The sequence below is a fragment of the Felis catus genome, chromosome A3 (assembly GCF_018350175.1).
Source record: "Felis catus isolate Fca126 chromosome A3, F.catus_Fca126_mat1.0, whole genome shotgun sequence".
Lineage (NCBI taxonomy): Eukaryota > Metazoa > Chordata > Mammalia > Carnivora > Felidae > Felis > Felis catus.
Genome location: NC_058370.1, coordinates 114,209,953 through 114,223,400, shown reverse-complemented (window position 1 = coordinate 114,223,400; position 13,448 = coordinate 114,209,953). Strand labels below are relative to the sequence as shown.

General features: G+C 39.3%; 1 protein-coding gene across 1 annotated transcript in view; it reads right to left on the bottom strand.

The window, feature by feature from the left end:
• Positions 1-13,448, bottom strand: part of NLRC4 (NLR family CARD domain containing 4) — a 36,867-nt gene that overhangs the window by 1,016 nt on the left and 22,403 nt on the right. The window contains 2 exon segments of the mRNA XM_019827705.3: positions 11,749-11,916; positions 13,072-13,164. Coding sequence (XP_019683264.3) covers positions 11,749-11,916; positions 13,072-13,164 — 261 coding nt within the window.

Sequence of the window (13,448 nt, the reverse complement as noted above, 5' to 3'; positions counted from 1 at the left end):
CTTCAGGAACTTCTTCCATTCCTTACAGAATAGGGCACTCCTACAAAGAGAAGGTGGATATCCTAGCCATGAAGTCAAAGTCAAACTCTAAGGAGTAGAGGAGTCAAAAAAAGTAGGTTTCTGGGTCTGAAAGATTGCACAAAACAACACCCACCTGCCTAGACTTCTCGCTTTGGGACTATTAACAGAAGAGGGAAATAAAATTCTGTGTTCTGTAAGCCATGGTGTAGGTGGGTCTCTAGTTATACCAGCTTAAGCCTATGCCCAGCCTAACTCATACATAGGGCATCACTTTCTCCTCTCTTTCTCCTTCCCCTAAGGAGCCCTTCTTTATTCCTTATAAGCAGCTTTCTCCCTGCTGTCTTGAACTTCATATTCATATCCATTCAGGCTCCTCCCCTTTTTTCATGTGCTTCCCAGCATAGCATGCACTCAGTCAAAATAGTGGTTGCCACTTGTTGTGTCTCTGTATAAGGCTCCTTCCCTAAAGAGTAGCTTTTCTCCTTCTCTACTAGCAGGAGAACAGATCTTACCAACTCACAGGAACTTAACAGAGTAATTTAAAGCCAGAATGTTTTCCTAAGTGGATGGGAAGAAGGATTTCATCATGGCTTTGATTTGCATTTCCATGATGGCTGATGATTTTGAGCATCCTTTCTGGCTCATTGACGATTTATATATCTTCTTTGGAGAAACAGCTATTCAGGTCTTTTGCCTGTTTTAAAAATTGAGTTACTTGGGGCGCCTGGGTGGCTCAGTCAGTTAAGCATCTGACTCTTGATTTTGGCTCAGGTCATGATCTCATGGTTTGTGCATTCAAGCCCCACATCAGACTCTGCCCTGATGGCACAGAGCCTGCTTGGGATTCTCTCTCTCCCTCTTTGCCCCTCCCCTGCTTGTGCTCTGTCTCTCTAAACAAACAAACAAACATTTTAAAAATTGAGTTGTCTTTTTATCAATGAGTTGTAAGAGTTCTTTATATATTTTACACAATAATATAGAAAATAATGATTTGCAAAGTTTTTCTGCCATTCTGTGGGTTCTTTTTTCACTTTCTAGATGATGCCCTTTAAAGCACAATAGTTTGTGATCTTGATGAAGTCCAGTTTATTTATTTTTTTCTTACTTGTGTTTGGATGTCCTATCTAAAGACTTTGCCTAACCTGAAGTCATGACAATTTACTCCTAGATTTTCTTCAGAATTTTTTATAGTTTCAGCTCTTACCTTTAGATCTTTGATGCATTTTGAGTTAATTTTTTTGTATGGTATGAGGTAGGGGTCCAAAATCATTCTCTTGCCTGTGGTTATTCAGTGGATATATCTATCCTTATTCCAGTACCACACAGTCTTAATTACTGTAGCTTTGTAATAAGTTTTAAAATTGGGAATAGTATGTATTTGAGTTTTGTTCTACTTTTCAAGATTGTTTTGGCTATTCTGGGTTCCTTGAGTATTCATATGAATTTTAAGATTAATTTGTCACTTTCTGGGAAAGAAGCCAGCCGAGATTTTGATAGGGATCACACTGAGCCTGTATATCAATTTGGGGAGTATTGCCATCTTGGCAGTATAATGTCTTCTACTCTAGGACCATGGGATGTCTTTCAATCTATCTCTTGTTTAAAGTGGGGTGTGCCAGGCTTTCTATTGTAAATTTGTAATTTTCCCCTTTTTAATTGATAAATATCATAGGTGAGATACTAATAACCTTTTTCTCCTCGAAGTTTTGCCCACTGATTTTAGCTTCCGCCAGTTGATCTTTCCTGTAACAGTTACTACTTTGAGGATTCTCTAATAGTGAAACTAGCCAAAAAATGCCTCTCAGGTTAGTTTTTCTCTTTATGGAAAAAAGTTTAATTATATCTTCCATTTATATTATATCTATGGATTATTTAGATTTTCTCCTGATTCTTGAAACAGTTTGGTAAATTATATTTTTCTAAAACATGTCTTCCTTGTCTAAGCTTTCAAATTTGTTTGTGTCATAGTTGATGGGTTTCCATATCTTTTAAATCTCTGAGTTATCTATAATTATGACTCCTTTTTTGCCTTTGTGTGTGTGTGTATGTGTATAACACAAGCAGGGGAGGGGCAGAGAGAGGAGGACAGAGGATCTGAAGTGAGCTCTGCACTGACAGGCTGACAGCAGCCTGTCTCACAAACTCACAAACTATGAGATCATGACCTGAGGTAAAGTCAGACACTCAACCAACTGAGCCACCCAGGTGCCCCAATGCCTTTGATTTTTTAAACAAACTTTACTTTTTTAGAACAGTTTTAGATTTATAGAAAAATTGCAAGCCGTACACAGAATTCCCATACACTCCACACTCAGCTTCTCCTATTTTTTAAATTTTGTATTATCTTAGCATATCTGTTATAATCAATAAGCCAGTATTGATACTTATGTCGATAGTGTATTGAGATTTCTTTAGTTTTTACCAGTGTCTTTTTTTCTGTTCCAAGATCCCATCCAGGATTTCTCATTACCTTTAATCATCATGTCTCCTTAGGTTCTTCATAGAACTTCTTGTCTTGTGACAATTTCTCAGACCCTCGTTTTTTATTACCTTGACAGTTTTGAGGACTTTTGGTATTTTGTAGGAGTTGTCTGATGTTTTTCTCATGATTAGATTGGGGTTATGCATTTTGGGAGGAAGATCACAGAAGCATAGAGTACCATTTTTATTATAGCATGTCCAGGGTGCATGCTGTCAGCATGATTTGTCACTGCTAAGATTCACCTTGATCATCTGGGTAAGGTGGTGGTCAGTTTATCCTCTGTAAAGCTACTCTTCTTCTCCCCATTGTATACTATCACTGAGGAAGTCCCTATGTGCAGTCTGCACTTAAGCAGTGGGAGTTATACTCCACTTTCTTGTGGGCAAAGTTATCTACATAATTACTTGCAGTTCTGCATGAGAGATTTATCTCCTCCCCCATTTATTTATTTATTCAGTAATTTATTTATGTCACTATGGACTCATGGATATTATATGCTTTGGGATATCATCCAATTCTTTATTTTATTGTTTCAGTTCCAGCTTTAACTACTATGAGCACTTTTAGTTGGTTTCTGTGTCACTTTGACTTCCTCCTGCTACTATGGGTGGTTTTTGTTGTTTGTTTTTTGTTTCTATGTTTTGAGCACTTCCATACTTTTCTCACACTACAGGATGCTCTAGGCTTATACATTTCCTGCCCTAGTCCTAGAATCAGCCATTTTGTCAAAGTGCCCTGGTTCCTTTTATTAGAGAATGGTATTAGATTTCAAGATCTGGGTACAAGGAGTGTTTATGGCTTCTGAGGTATCATTGCTTCTAGGCCCTCTCAGCTGACAGAGCAAAGAATATGTGTATGTATATGTGTAACAAAAACTCAATTCATTCTACTTCCAGTTTCCTTCCTGTGTGTCTCCTTTACTGTGCATACAGAACACTTCAGACATTTCTGGTCATCAAATGTGTGGAGGCTTTTCCCCCCACCAGGAAATTCTGTGCAACACCAGGTGGGTGTCCTACAAGTTAACTCAATTCTAGCACTGTCTACCTGGAAGGAGTGTCAGGTCCCACAGGTTAAGGGCTCAGTCCCACAAGACTGCTTCCATCCCACTTCAGATGCCAATCACAAGTAGTAGGTCCCCAGGTTATCCACAGCTTCTGTCTGCTTAAGCTACAAATTGGAGGTTCCCATATGCTCCTCCTCATGTTTGGTTAATTTGCTAGAGCGACTACAGGAAACACTAGAACTCCAGGAAACACTTATATTTACCAGTTTATTAAAGAATATGCAAAGGATACAGATGAACAGCCAGATGAAGAGATACATAGGGCAAGGTCTGGGAGGATCCTGAGCACAAGAACTTCTGTCCCCATGGGGTCTGAGGTGCATCACCCTCCCAGTGTGGCTTTGTTTGCCAACCTGGAAGCTCCCTTAATCCTATACTGTTGGGACTTTATGTTCAGTTTATCATCTGTAAAGCTACTCTTCTCCCTTTGCTAACTATCACTGAGAAAGTCACTATCTACAGGCATGATAAATTGTTAACTCGGTTTCTAGCCCCTCTCTATTCTTTGGAGGATGACAGGTGGACATGAAAATTGCAAGCTTCTAATCATGGCTTGGTCTTTCTGGTGACCCATCCTGGAGCCATCCAGGAGCCCACCCAGAGTGTTATCACTTAGGAAGTTACGGAGGTTTCAGGCATTGTACCAGGAACTGGGGGCAGAGACCAATATTTATTTTCTATTATTTCACAGTATGCTATATATATTTTTTCTAGATGTAACCTATATATTAAGGTAAACATGAAATGAGTCCATACTGATGTCTCCAATTCTAATCCATACCCACATGGATTATACTAGCCTTCTTCTCTTGCTGTAGATTCCTACCACAGCAATGAAAACCCTGGGTCCCACCCTCTGCCATCCATTTACTTAATTATTCCAGTGTAAATGTATATAGCAGTATCAAAATAATCTATACTCCAACTGAATATAACTTTATAAGTTAGAGTACAATGCTTATGTACAGTTTATTTTGCCTTTAGTTTTACAGACCACTCATTTCCTAAGTTATTTATGGCAGCATCTTTGTCCTTTATCCCCTAGTGAGGTTGATTCACACTTTGTAATACAGTTAGAGTGTTTTGGATTCCTCATTCCATCATCAGGTTTCTCAGACCTACTAAGTGATTGTTTTTAAGTTGATTTTTTTTTTTTTTCAGTAATCTCTATACCCAGTGTGGGGCTTGAACTCATGGCCCTGAGATCAAGAGTCACATGTTCTTCTGACTAAGCCAGCCAGGGGCCCCCTAAGTGATTTTCTGGTTCTTCTTCCCTTTCATCTGAGCTCCTAGAAACCCCTGAACTTTGTTTTAAACTTGAAGTATAGCTGACATATAATATTATGTTAGTTTCAGGTGTACAACACAGTGATTTGACAATTACATACATTATGCAATGCTCATCATGATAAAAGTGGTTCCCATTGGTCAGTTATTATTGACTATATTCCCTGTGCTCCCTAGGTTATACTTTTCATCCCCACAACTTTGAGTTATACAATGCAAATTCTTGACAGGCAGCATGCTCTAATTTTGAAGCTTTTCTTCTCCATATTTCTTTTAAATAAATTATTAACATTCTGAATTCAGAATTTGCATTGTATAACTGGAAGTTTGTACTTCTAAGTCCCCTTCACCTATTTCACCCATCCTGCCACCCTTCTCCCTCTGGTAACCACCAGTTCTCTGTATCTATGACTGTTTCTATTGTTGTTGTTTGTTTATTTGTTTTGTTTGTTAGATTTTAGATCATAGGGTATTTGCCTTTCTCTGACTTATTTCAGTTAGCATAATACCCTCTAGGTCCATCCATATTGTTGTGAATGATAAGATTTCATTCTTTTTTATGTCTGGGTAATATTCTACTGTCTATACATACCACATCTTTATTCACCTTTCAGTGGACTTTTAGGTGTCTTCCATATCTTGGCTATTATAAATAATGCTACAATAAACACAGAGGTGTATATATCTTTACAAATCAGTCTTTTCATTTTCTTTGGGTGAACACCCACAGTCACTGAACTTTTTGCTGTGCTTGTCCAAAATGTCATGCAGTTGGTTTCATATGTTATGTAGCCTCTTCAGACTCGTTTCTCTTACTTAGCCCTATGTATTTAAGTTTCTTCTGTGGCTTTTCATGGCTTCTTGCTCATATATTCTTACCACTGAATAATACACTATTGTATGGCTGGACCACAGTTTGTTTATCTATTCACCATTGAAGGACATCTCAGTTGCTTCCAGTTTTTGGTGATAATGAATAAAGCTACTACTACATGTGCTTGTCTCTATTTTGACTAATGAAATTATTTATGTCACTCAATCTTCTCTTTCTCAGTCTTGCTTGACTTTTTTTTTTTTTTTTTAAGTAAGCTCTATATGGGGCTTGACCTCACAACCCCGAGGTCAAGAGTCTCCTGCTCTGGGGCACCTGGGTGGCTCAGTTGGTTAAGTGTCTGACTTTGGCTCAGGTTATGATCTCACGGTTCGTGGGTTTGAGCCCCACATCGGGCTCTGTGCTGACAGCTCAGAGCCTGGAGCCTGCTTCAGATCCTGTGTCTCCCTCTCTCTCTGCCCCTCCCCCACTCACGCTCTGTCTCTCTCTCTCTCTCAAAAATAAATAAACATTGAAAACAAAAAAAAAGAGTCTCCTGCTCTACTGACTGAGCCAGCAGGTGTCCCAGTCTTGCTTGACTTTTATTTATTTTGTTACTCTTATTAAAGAACCAACTTCAAGCTTTATTAATCTTGCTTAGTGTATTTTTATTTTCTGTTTCATTGACTTATATTTATGATTTTGGGTTTACTCTGATGTTTTTCTGGCTTCTTAAATTAGAAACTTACTAATTTTGGTCTTCTCTCATATAAAGAGTTAAGGTTATGAGAATTTTATTCAAGCCCTGCTTTTGCTGCATGCCACAAGTTTTGGTGGTGTTTTCTTGCCATTCACTTCTAAATGTTTTTGATGAAATTGTAGCATACCTATCTGCCAAATTGTGTGATATTCCCCAATATCCTATGTGTACAGAAAAAGTTGAAATATAGGGACAACCCAGGCTTAGAATTTTTCCAGGAAAGTACATTCCAACTACTGTATCTAATTTCATACCTCACATCCACATCTCATTTTCTCCCTCCATCTCATTAGATCGTCTTTCTTCAGTTAGAGACTCTCTCTCTCATTGCACTTTCTTCATTTCACTATTGCATCTGTCACACATACCCATCATTAAATGTTAATGCCTAAATTGACTGATAATACTGGGGACTATGGCAGCTTCATAGGGGACTATGAGAGATGGAGATGGGAGAGGGCAAGGCAATTGAGTGGCACTTGGAACCTGAATTGACAGAATTGGTTAAATATCTCTGAGAGTATGGAAGTACCAATATTACATTTAACATAATCTGCTGCTAAGAACTATCACAATTACCCACAAGCGCTCAGTATATTTGCTATATCTGTAATTATCCTGGGCCCTTCTTATAGAAAATGACAAGTGACTGTTCTCCCTGTCCAAGTCTCTTGGAAAAGAGGGAAAGGAACCTCTGCAGAAGGCTAGGTGACACAGATCCAGACACACATGGAAGTAGAGACAGCCAAAGTGACATGGAAACAGAAGCCCTGGATCTAGGCTGACATCCTGGGCAGGATATGTATTAGGGCAGTGTTTTTTGTAAGCTTCAGGGTGTCCCCTCCTTTAGAGGCGTGTGAAATAAATTTAATGGGTTGCAATCAGCATCTATTTTAAGTGAAACAGAACAGAAAGAATAGAAAATAACAGCTTGTGTCACACATGGCATAAGATAATCACTTTCTGTGAAACTTTTTTAATGTGTATGTATGTGTATGTTAGATCATAAGATAAAATGTATTTTTTAACTGTGGGTCATAATCAAAAACAGTTCAAAAGACTCTGGACAAGAGGCTTAAAGCAGACATCCAAGTTACATATGGCAGAAGAGAGAGCACAGGAAGAGTATGTGACCAAGGAGGAGATATTTCAGTTATGTCTTACAGGGACTGTTTGAGAAGGGAAAGGGTGTTCTGGAGAAAGTGCGTGTACAAAGGCACTTTTGGGGAACAACAGAAGTCTGTGAGGATGGAACCTCATGTAAGTAGGGAGGCATGGCAGAAGATGAAGGTGAAGAGGAAGATAAGTTGAGGTTCCATTGTGAATGGTCTTATACATGAAGCAAGCAGGGTTTATTTTGATAAATTTTATTTGTTTTGCAGGCTGAGGAAGCTTTCTTTAAAAAAGGAAGATAAGCCTAGTATCTTGAAGTCCACCGAGGAAAATGATCACGGTACCATTTATTGAACATAGACAATGGGTCAATGTTGAACTTCTTACTTTATATGCATTAGTTTTATAACTGACTGGCACAGTAACTGCTAATATGGTTGGTATTACAGTGACTCTCGTTTGACAGATGAGCAGACTGAGGCTCAGAGACTTTTAGTTGCTACAGGCCATCCATCTATCAAGTGGGAAGGGTGGGCAGATCTGACCCCAAAAGCAGGGCACTCACCATTTCACAAAGATGGAGCCTCTAGATAGCAGCCTCATCACCTGGGAGAGACCAAAGGCAGAGACCAAAGGCAGTTTTCACTCCAGCTTATGGCTCAAGCGCAAGCAGACTGCTTTTCCTCCTTGTGGGAGGTGAAAAAAATGTCTGGAGGGGACTAGGGTAGGGACCAGCAGCCACACTGTCTCCCCACATCTTCAACTCTTGCTCTTCTGTCTGCAACCCTTTCTTTCCCTGCTTTAGTATGACTACCTTATGTCTCTGCCTTTTTATAAAACAGGGATAATGTTATCTGTTATTAGGGATGTAATTATAATTCCACAAGTTCTTCTTTAAAACACTTTGAGAATAAAGTAGTTACTGCTATTGAGTTGTTCATTTTATACTTTTTTTTTTTTACTTGCATTTGAGGGTACATTGTTACAGCTCAATTTCCAAGAGCCAGCTGCCTTTTGTTACTCTTATTTTTCTCATTTACATGTGGAGGCTATAAGGCCTTGGGCAACTAAAGTCAAGTGGCAAATTACTGCCTAGCTCAGTTCTTAACTTAATTAAATTGTACAGTCTCTTTCTCTGGTCTCACTGGCCAGCCTGAGAAGTGGGCAAATCAGGCAGCTAACTACTTAAATATGTGAAAGATGCTAAAAGGCCTCTACCTAAAAATGCCTCCCAAACAAATGATTCTAATTCTACACACTTTCCAGTGGCCTGAAAAAGACACATCCCTTGTGGAGAAAGGGGAACCCTCTTACACTATTGGTGGGAATGCAAACTGGTGCAGCCACTCTGGAGAACAGTAAGGAGATTCTTCAAAAAGTTAAAAATAGAACTACCCTATGACCCAGCAATTGCACTACTAGGTATTTATCCAAAGGGTACAAAAATATTGATTCAAAGGGGTATATGCACCCAATGTTTATAGCAGTGCTGTCAACAATAGCCAAATATCTATCTCTCTATCTATCTCTCTATCTATATCTATACCTATCACGGAATATTACTTGGCATTCAGAAAGAATGAAATCTTGCCATTTGCCATGATGTGTATGGCACTAAAGTATATTATGCTAAGCAAAATAAGTTAGAGAAAGGCAAATACTATATGATTCTACTCATGTGGAATTTAAGAAACAAAATATGAACATAGAGGAAAGGAAGGAAAAATAGAGAGGAAGACAAACCATAAGAAACTCTTCATATAGAGAACAAACTGAGGGCTGCTGGAGGGGAAATGGGTGGAGGGATGAGCTAAGTGGGTGATGGGCATTAAGGACACTTGTGATGAGCACTGGGTGTTATATGTAAGCGACAAATCCCTAAATTCTACTCCTGACCCAAATGCTACACTATGTATGAGCTCATTTGAATTTCAATAAAAATTTGGAAGTAAAAAACACATATCCTTTCCAACTTGTTTAAGGTATGAAGTTACCTGACAGGGATAATTTATTAGCTAACTAGCCTGTCACAGAAGCCACCTGCCTCCAAAATCACCCAGAATAGAGAAGGGATCTGTAAGAATGACACCCAGAATTACATGATTTGATGGGTTAAGGGAGTGAGTAAAGTTAGAGTTAGGAATTAAGGGAAGAAAAAAATCCAGCATTTGAAGCACCATTAGGGAAGGCTAAAACCCTGGAGCAGCCTAAGCACTTAGAGACATATGCATCTCTAGGAGAAAAGGTGTTAAATACAGGAGTAGGTGGGGAGTTAGTTTTGTAATGGGTACAGAGGTTTAGTCAAGGAAGATGAAAAAGTTCTAGAGATGGATGTGATGGTGGTGGCTCAAAAATGTGAATGTCCTTAATACCACAGAACTGCACACTTAAAACGGCTAAAAGCATAAGTTTCATAATTTTGTACACTACAAATATATTCTAGACAATCTGTGACAGAAATAAAGTCAAGGTTGCTTTCACCAATGTTGCCTTAGATGGTATTGTAGTCAGCAGTTAAGATGGGGCCAGTGATCCTCACATCCTAGTATATTCTCCCCTGTGTTGTCCCATCCCACAGTGGATAGGGCTGACCCAAGTAACCAACAGCATACAGCAGAAATGACCTTCCAAGGCCAGCTCATAAAAGACATTGCAGCTTCTAAATGGTTTTCTCTTACATCTCTTGCTCTGAGGGAAGTGAGCCGCCACACTGTGAAAACACTCATGCAGCCTATGGAGAGGTCCAGGGATGAGAAACTGAGGCCTCTGGGCAACCTGCCAACCCACTGGGGAGCCACCCAGAAAGCAGATCCTCCGGCAGCCCCATCCAACATCTGGACTGCAACCTCGTGACAGAGCCTAAGCCAGAACCACGCTGTTACCACTTTCCTCACCCACAGAAATTGTGAGATAACATTTATAGTTATTTTAAGACAGTGTTTTGGGGGGTAATCTGTTACATAGAAATTAATAACACACAGGTAGAATGAAGACCTTTCATCAACTGCCTGAGGTTAATGGAATCTTCAGTCATTCTATATCTCTATTTGTTCCTGGATTATATCACAATTGCTTAAAGATATTCAGTGATCCCATTTAGATAAAGTTGCATTTACCTTTATATATTTTTTAAGCTTATTTACTTTGAGAGAGAGACAGCATGAGCACATGGGTGCATGGGAGAGGTTCAGAGTGAGAGGCAGAGAGAGAATCTCAAGCACGGGTTTGATCCCACGAACCGATAGATGGTGACCTGAGCAGAGATCCAGAGTCAGACGCCCAACCACTGAGCCATGCAGGTGCCTCTACCTTTACATGTTTTAAATACCCAACAGGTAACTTAAAAATATTTCCCCAAACTGGAGGAGCATTGCTGAATTTCAGACAGTTAAGGGTAGGAAGAGCAATTCCTAAACATAATATACCTTCTCAGGTAATGGGAATGTTTTTCCTTTAATACTTTTTAATGCTTAAAAACCTGAAGGCAGGCCAGTGTTTTAAACCATTTTACTCCTTAGGGCTCCTGGGTGGCTCAGTCGGTTAAGCACCTGACTCTTGATGTCAGCTCAGGTCATGATCTCATGGTTCTCTGACAGCACAGAGCCTGCTTGGATTCTCTCTGTCTCCCTCACTCTCTGCCTCTCTCTGTCTCTCTCTCTCTCTCTCATAATAAATGTTTAAAAATGTTTAAATCATTTTACTTCTTAATCTCTTGATTAATTAATACTCCTTGAATGCTCTTTAAATATACTTGTACAAAAAGAGGAGGTGGGGCCCCTGGATGGCTCTGTTGGTAGAGAATGTGACTCTTGATCTAAGGGTTGTGAGCTCAAGCCCCACACTGGGTGTAGACATTACTTAAAAATAAAATCTTGGAGCACCTGGGTGGCTCAGTCAGTTACACATCTGACACTTGATTTCAGCTCAGATTCTGATTTCATGGTTCATGGGATCAAGCCTTGCGTCTGGCTCTGCACTCACAGCATGGAGCCTAGGATTCTCTCTCTTCTCCCTCTCTCTCTGCCCCTGCCCCGACTTACGCACACACACTCTCTCTCTCTCTCTCAAAATAAATACATAAACATTAAAAAATAAAATCTTAACAAAAAGAGAAGGTAAATAAATAAATACAATTAATTTTTAAAACCAACTTAAGAGCTTTGTTAGAGCTCACTTCTTTTCTCTTGGCTCTGTATGTATGTACCTACCTAGAATTCTAATCTCTGCATCTGTGAGTCTCCAGTTTTTCAGCCCAAGCTTGATGAGCCGCAGGGCCCCCTCCAGTTGCTCCAACAGCCTGGTCAGACTAACTCGTACATCACTCCACCAGGGCAACATGAGCACAGTCAGCTGTTCCAGGATGTACAGCCTGTCAACTTCAAGAACCAGAGAGCAATGCAGGAATTGAATCATCTCAGTGGATTCTTCTTGATGAAGAATGAAGGGATGTGGGAAAAGGAATAGTCTTTATCTCTGCAGCCTACTCATTGTGCGATGATGCGATGAGAATCTACTTGAATTTTGGTTAATATTTTTGTGGAAAGTACTCAAGAGTATACAAATATTATGCAGAATAGTATAATGAAACTATATGTACTAATAAGCCAACCTTCAACAAACATCAGTTTATGGACAAGCTTCCTTCATCTTCACTTAATTCTTTTTCTCCTGAATTATTTTAAAGCAAATCTCAGACAGTAAATACAGTTCTTTTTTTAATTTAATTTAATTAATTTATTTTTTATTTTTTTAATGTTTATTGTTGAGAGACAGAGTGTGAGCGGGGGAGGGGCAGAGAGAAAGGGAGACAGAATCTGAAGCAGGCTCCAGGCTCTGCAGAGCCCAATGCAGGGCTCAGACTCACGAACCTTGAGATCATGACCTGAGCTGAAGTGGACGCTTAACCGACTGAGCCACTCAAGTGCCCCATATAGTTCTTAAAAAAAAAAAAAAGAAAAAAATGTAATCACAGTATCACTATCACACTTTAAAAATCTTATCATTGGGGTGCCTGGGTGACTCAGTCAGTTAGGTGTTTGACTTTGGGTCAGGTCAGGATCTTTCAAACTCAGGTTTGTGAGTTTGAGCCCCACATCAGGCTCTGTGCTGACAGCTCAGAGCCTGGAGCCTGCTTCAGATTCTGTGACTCCCTCTCTTTCTGCTCCTCCCCTGCTTCCACTCTGTCTCTTTCTCCAAAATGAATAAACATTAAGAAAAGAAAAGAAAAGAAAAGAAAAGAAAAGAAAAGAAAAGAAAAGAAAAGAAAAATCTTATTAACTCCTTAAACAAATTCGTTTTGAATATCAATTAGTCTCAGACACTGGCCCCCTAGAATGAAGCAAGCAGTTGGGAGCCTCAGCATGTGTGATGAGCGTGTGAAAACTGGTAGCTCAAAGTCATTGGTCTGTGTCCCTTGAGGGACGTATAGTAAGGCACACATGGACCAAAAAACATCAGGGCCCAGATACGTGTTTCTGACTATCTAGTACATATACTCAACTATGTGATTTTGGCTAAATTGTTATTCTTACTCAGTTCATGTAGAGCTTCATTTCCATCCTTTTCCAGGTGATTTTCAGATAAATCAAGAATGCTCAGTTTGGCCAAATTGTGAAGATTCTGAGCTGGGAAAAAATTTCAATCCAAAATTAAAAGGCTTTTACAGAACTATATATGCATTTAAAAAATATCCTTAGGAGAATCCTAAGTCCTTGTCTTCTTTGTTGATAGCATGCACATCATTATTTGACCTGATTAGTTAAATTATTTAATTATTCCCAAAGGTATCTGGCTAGATTTAACCCTGAACTTTCATGGCTATGACTAAATGGACAGATAGATATTTCCAGTCCTAAGCTCTGACTAATAAACTTCATGTAAAGCCTAATGCAGCATAAAATATACTTGT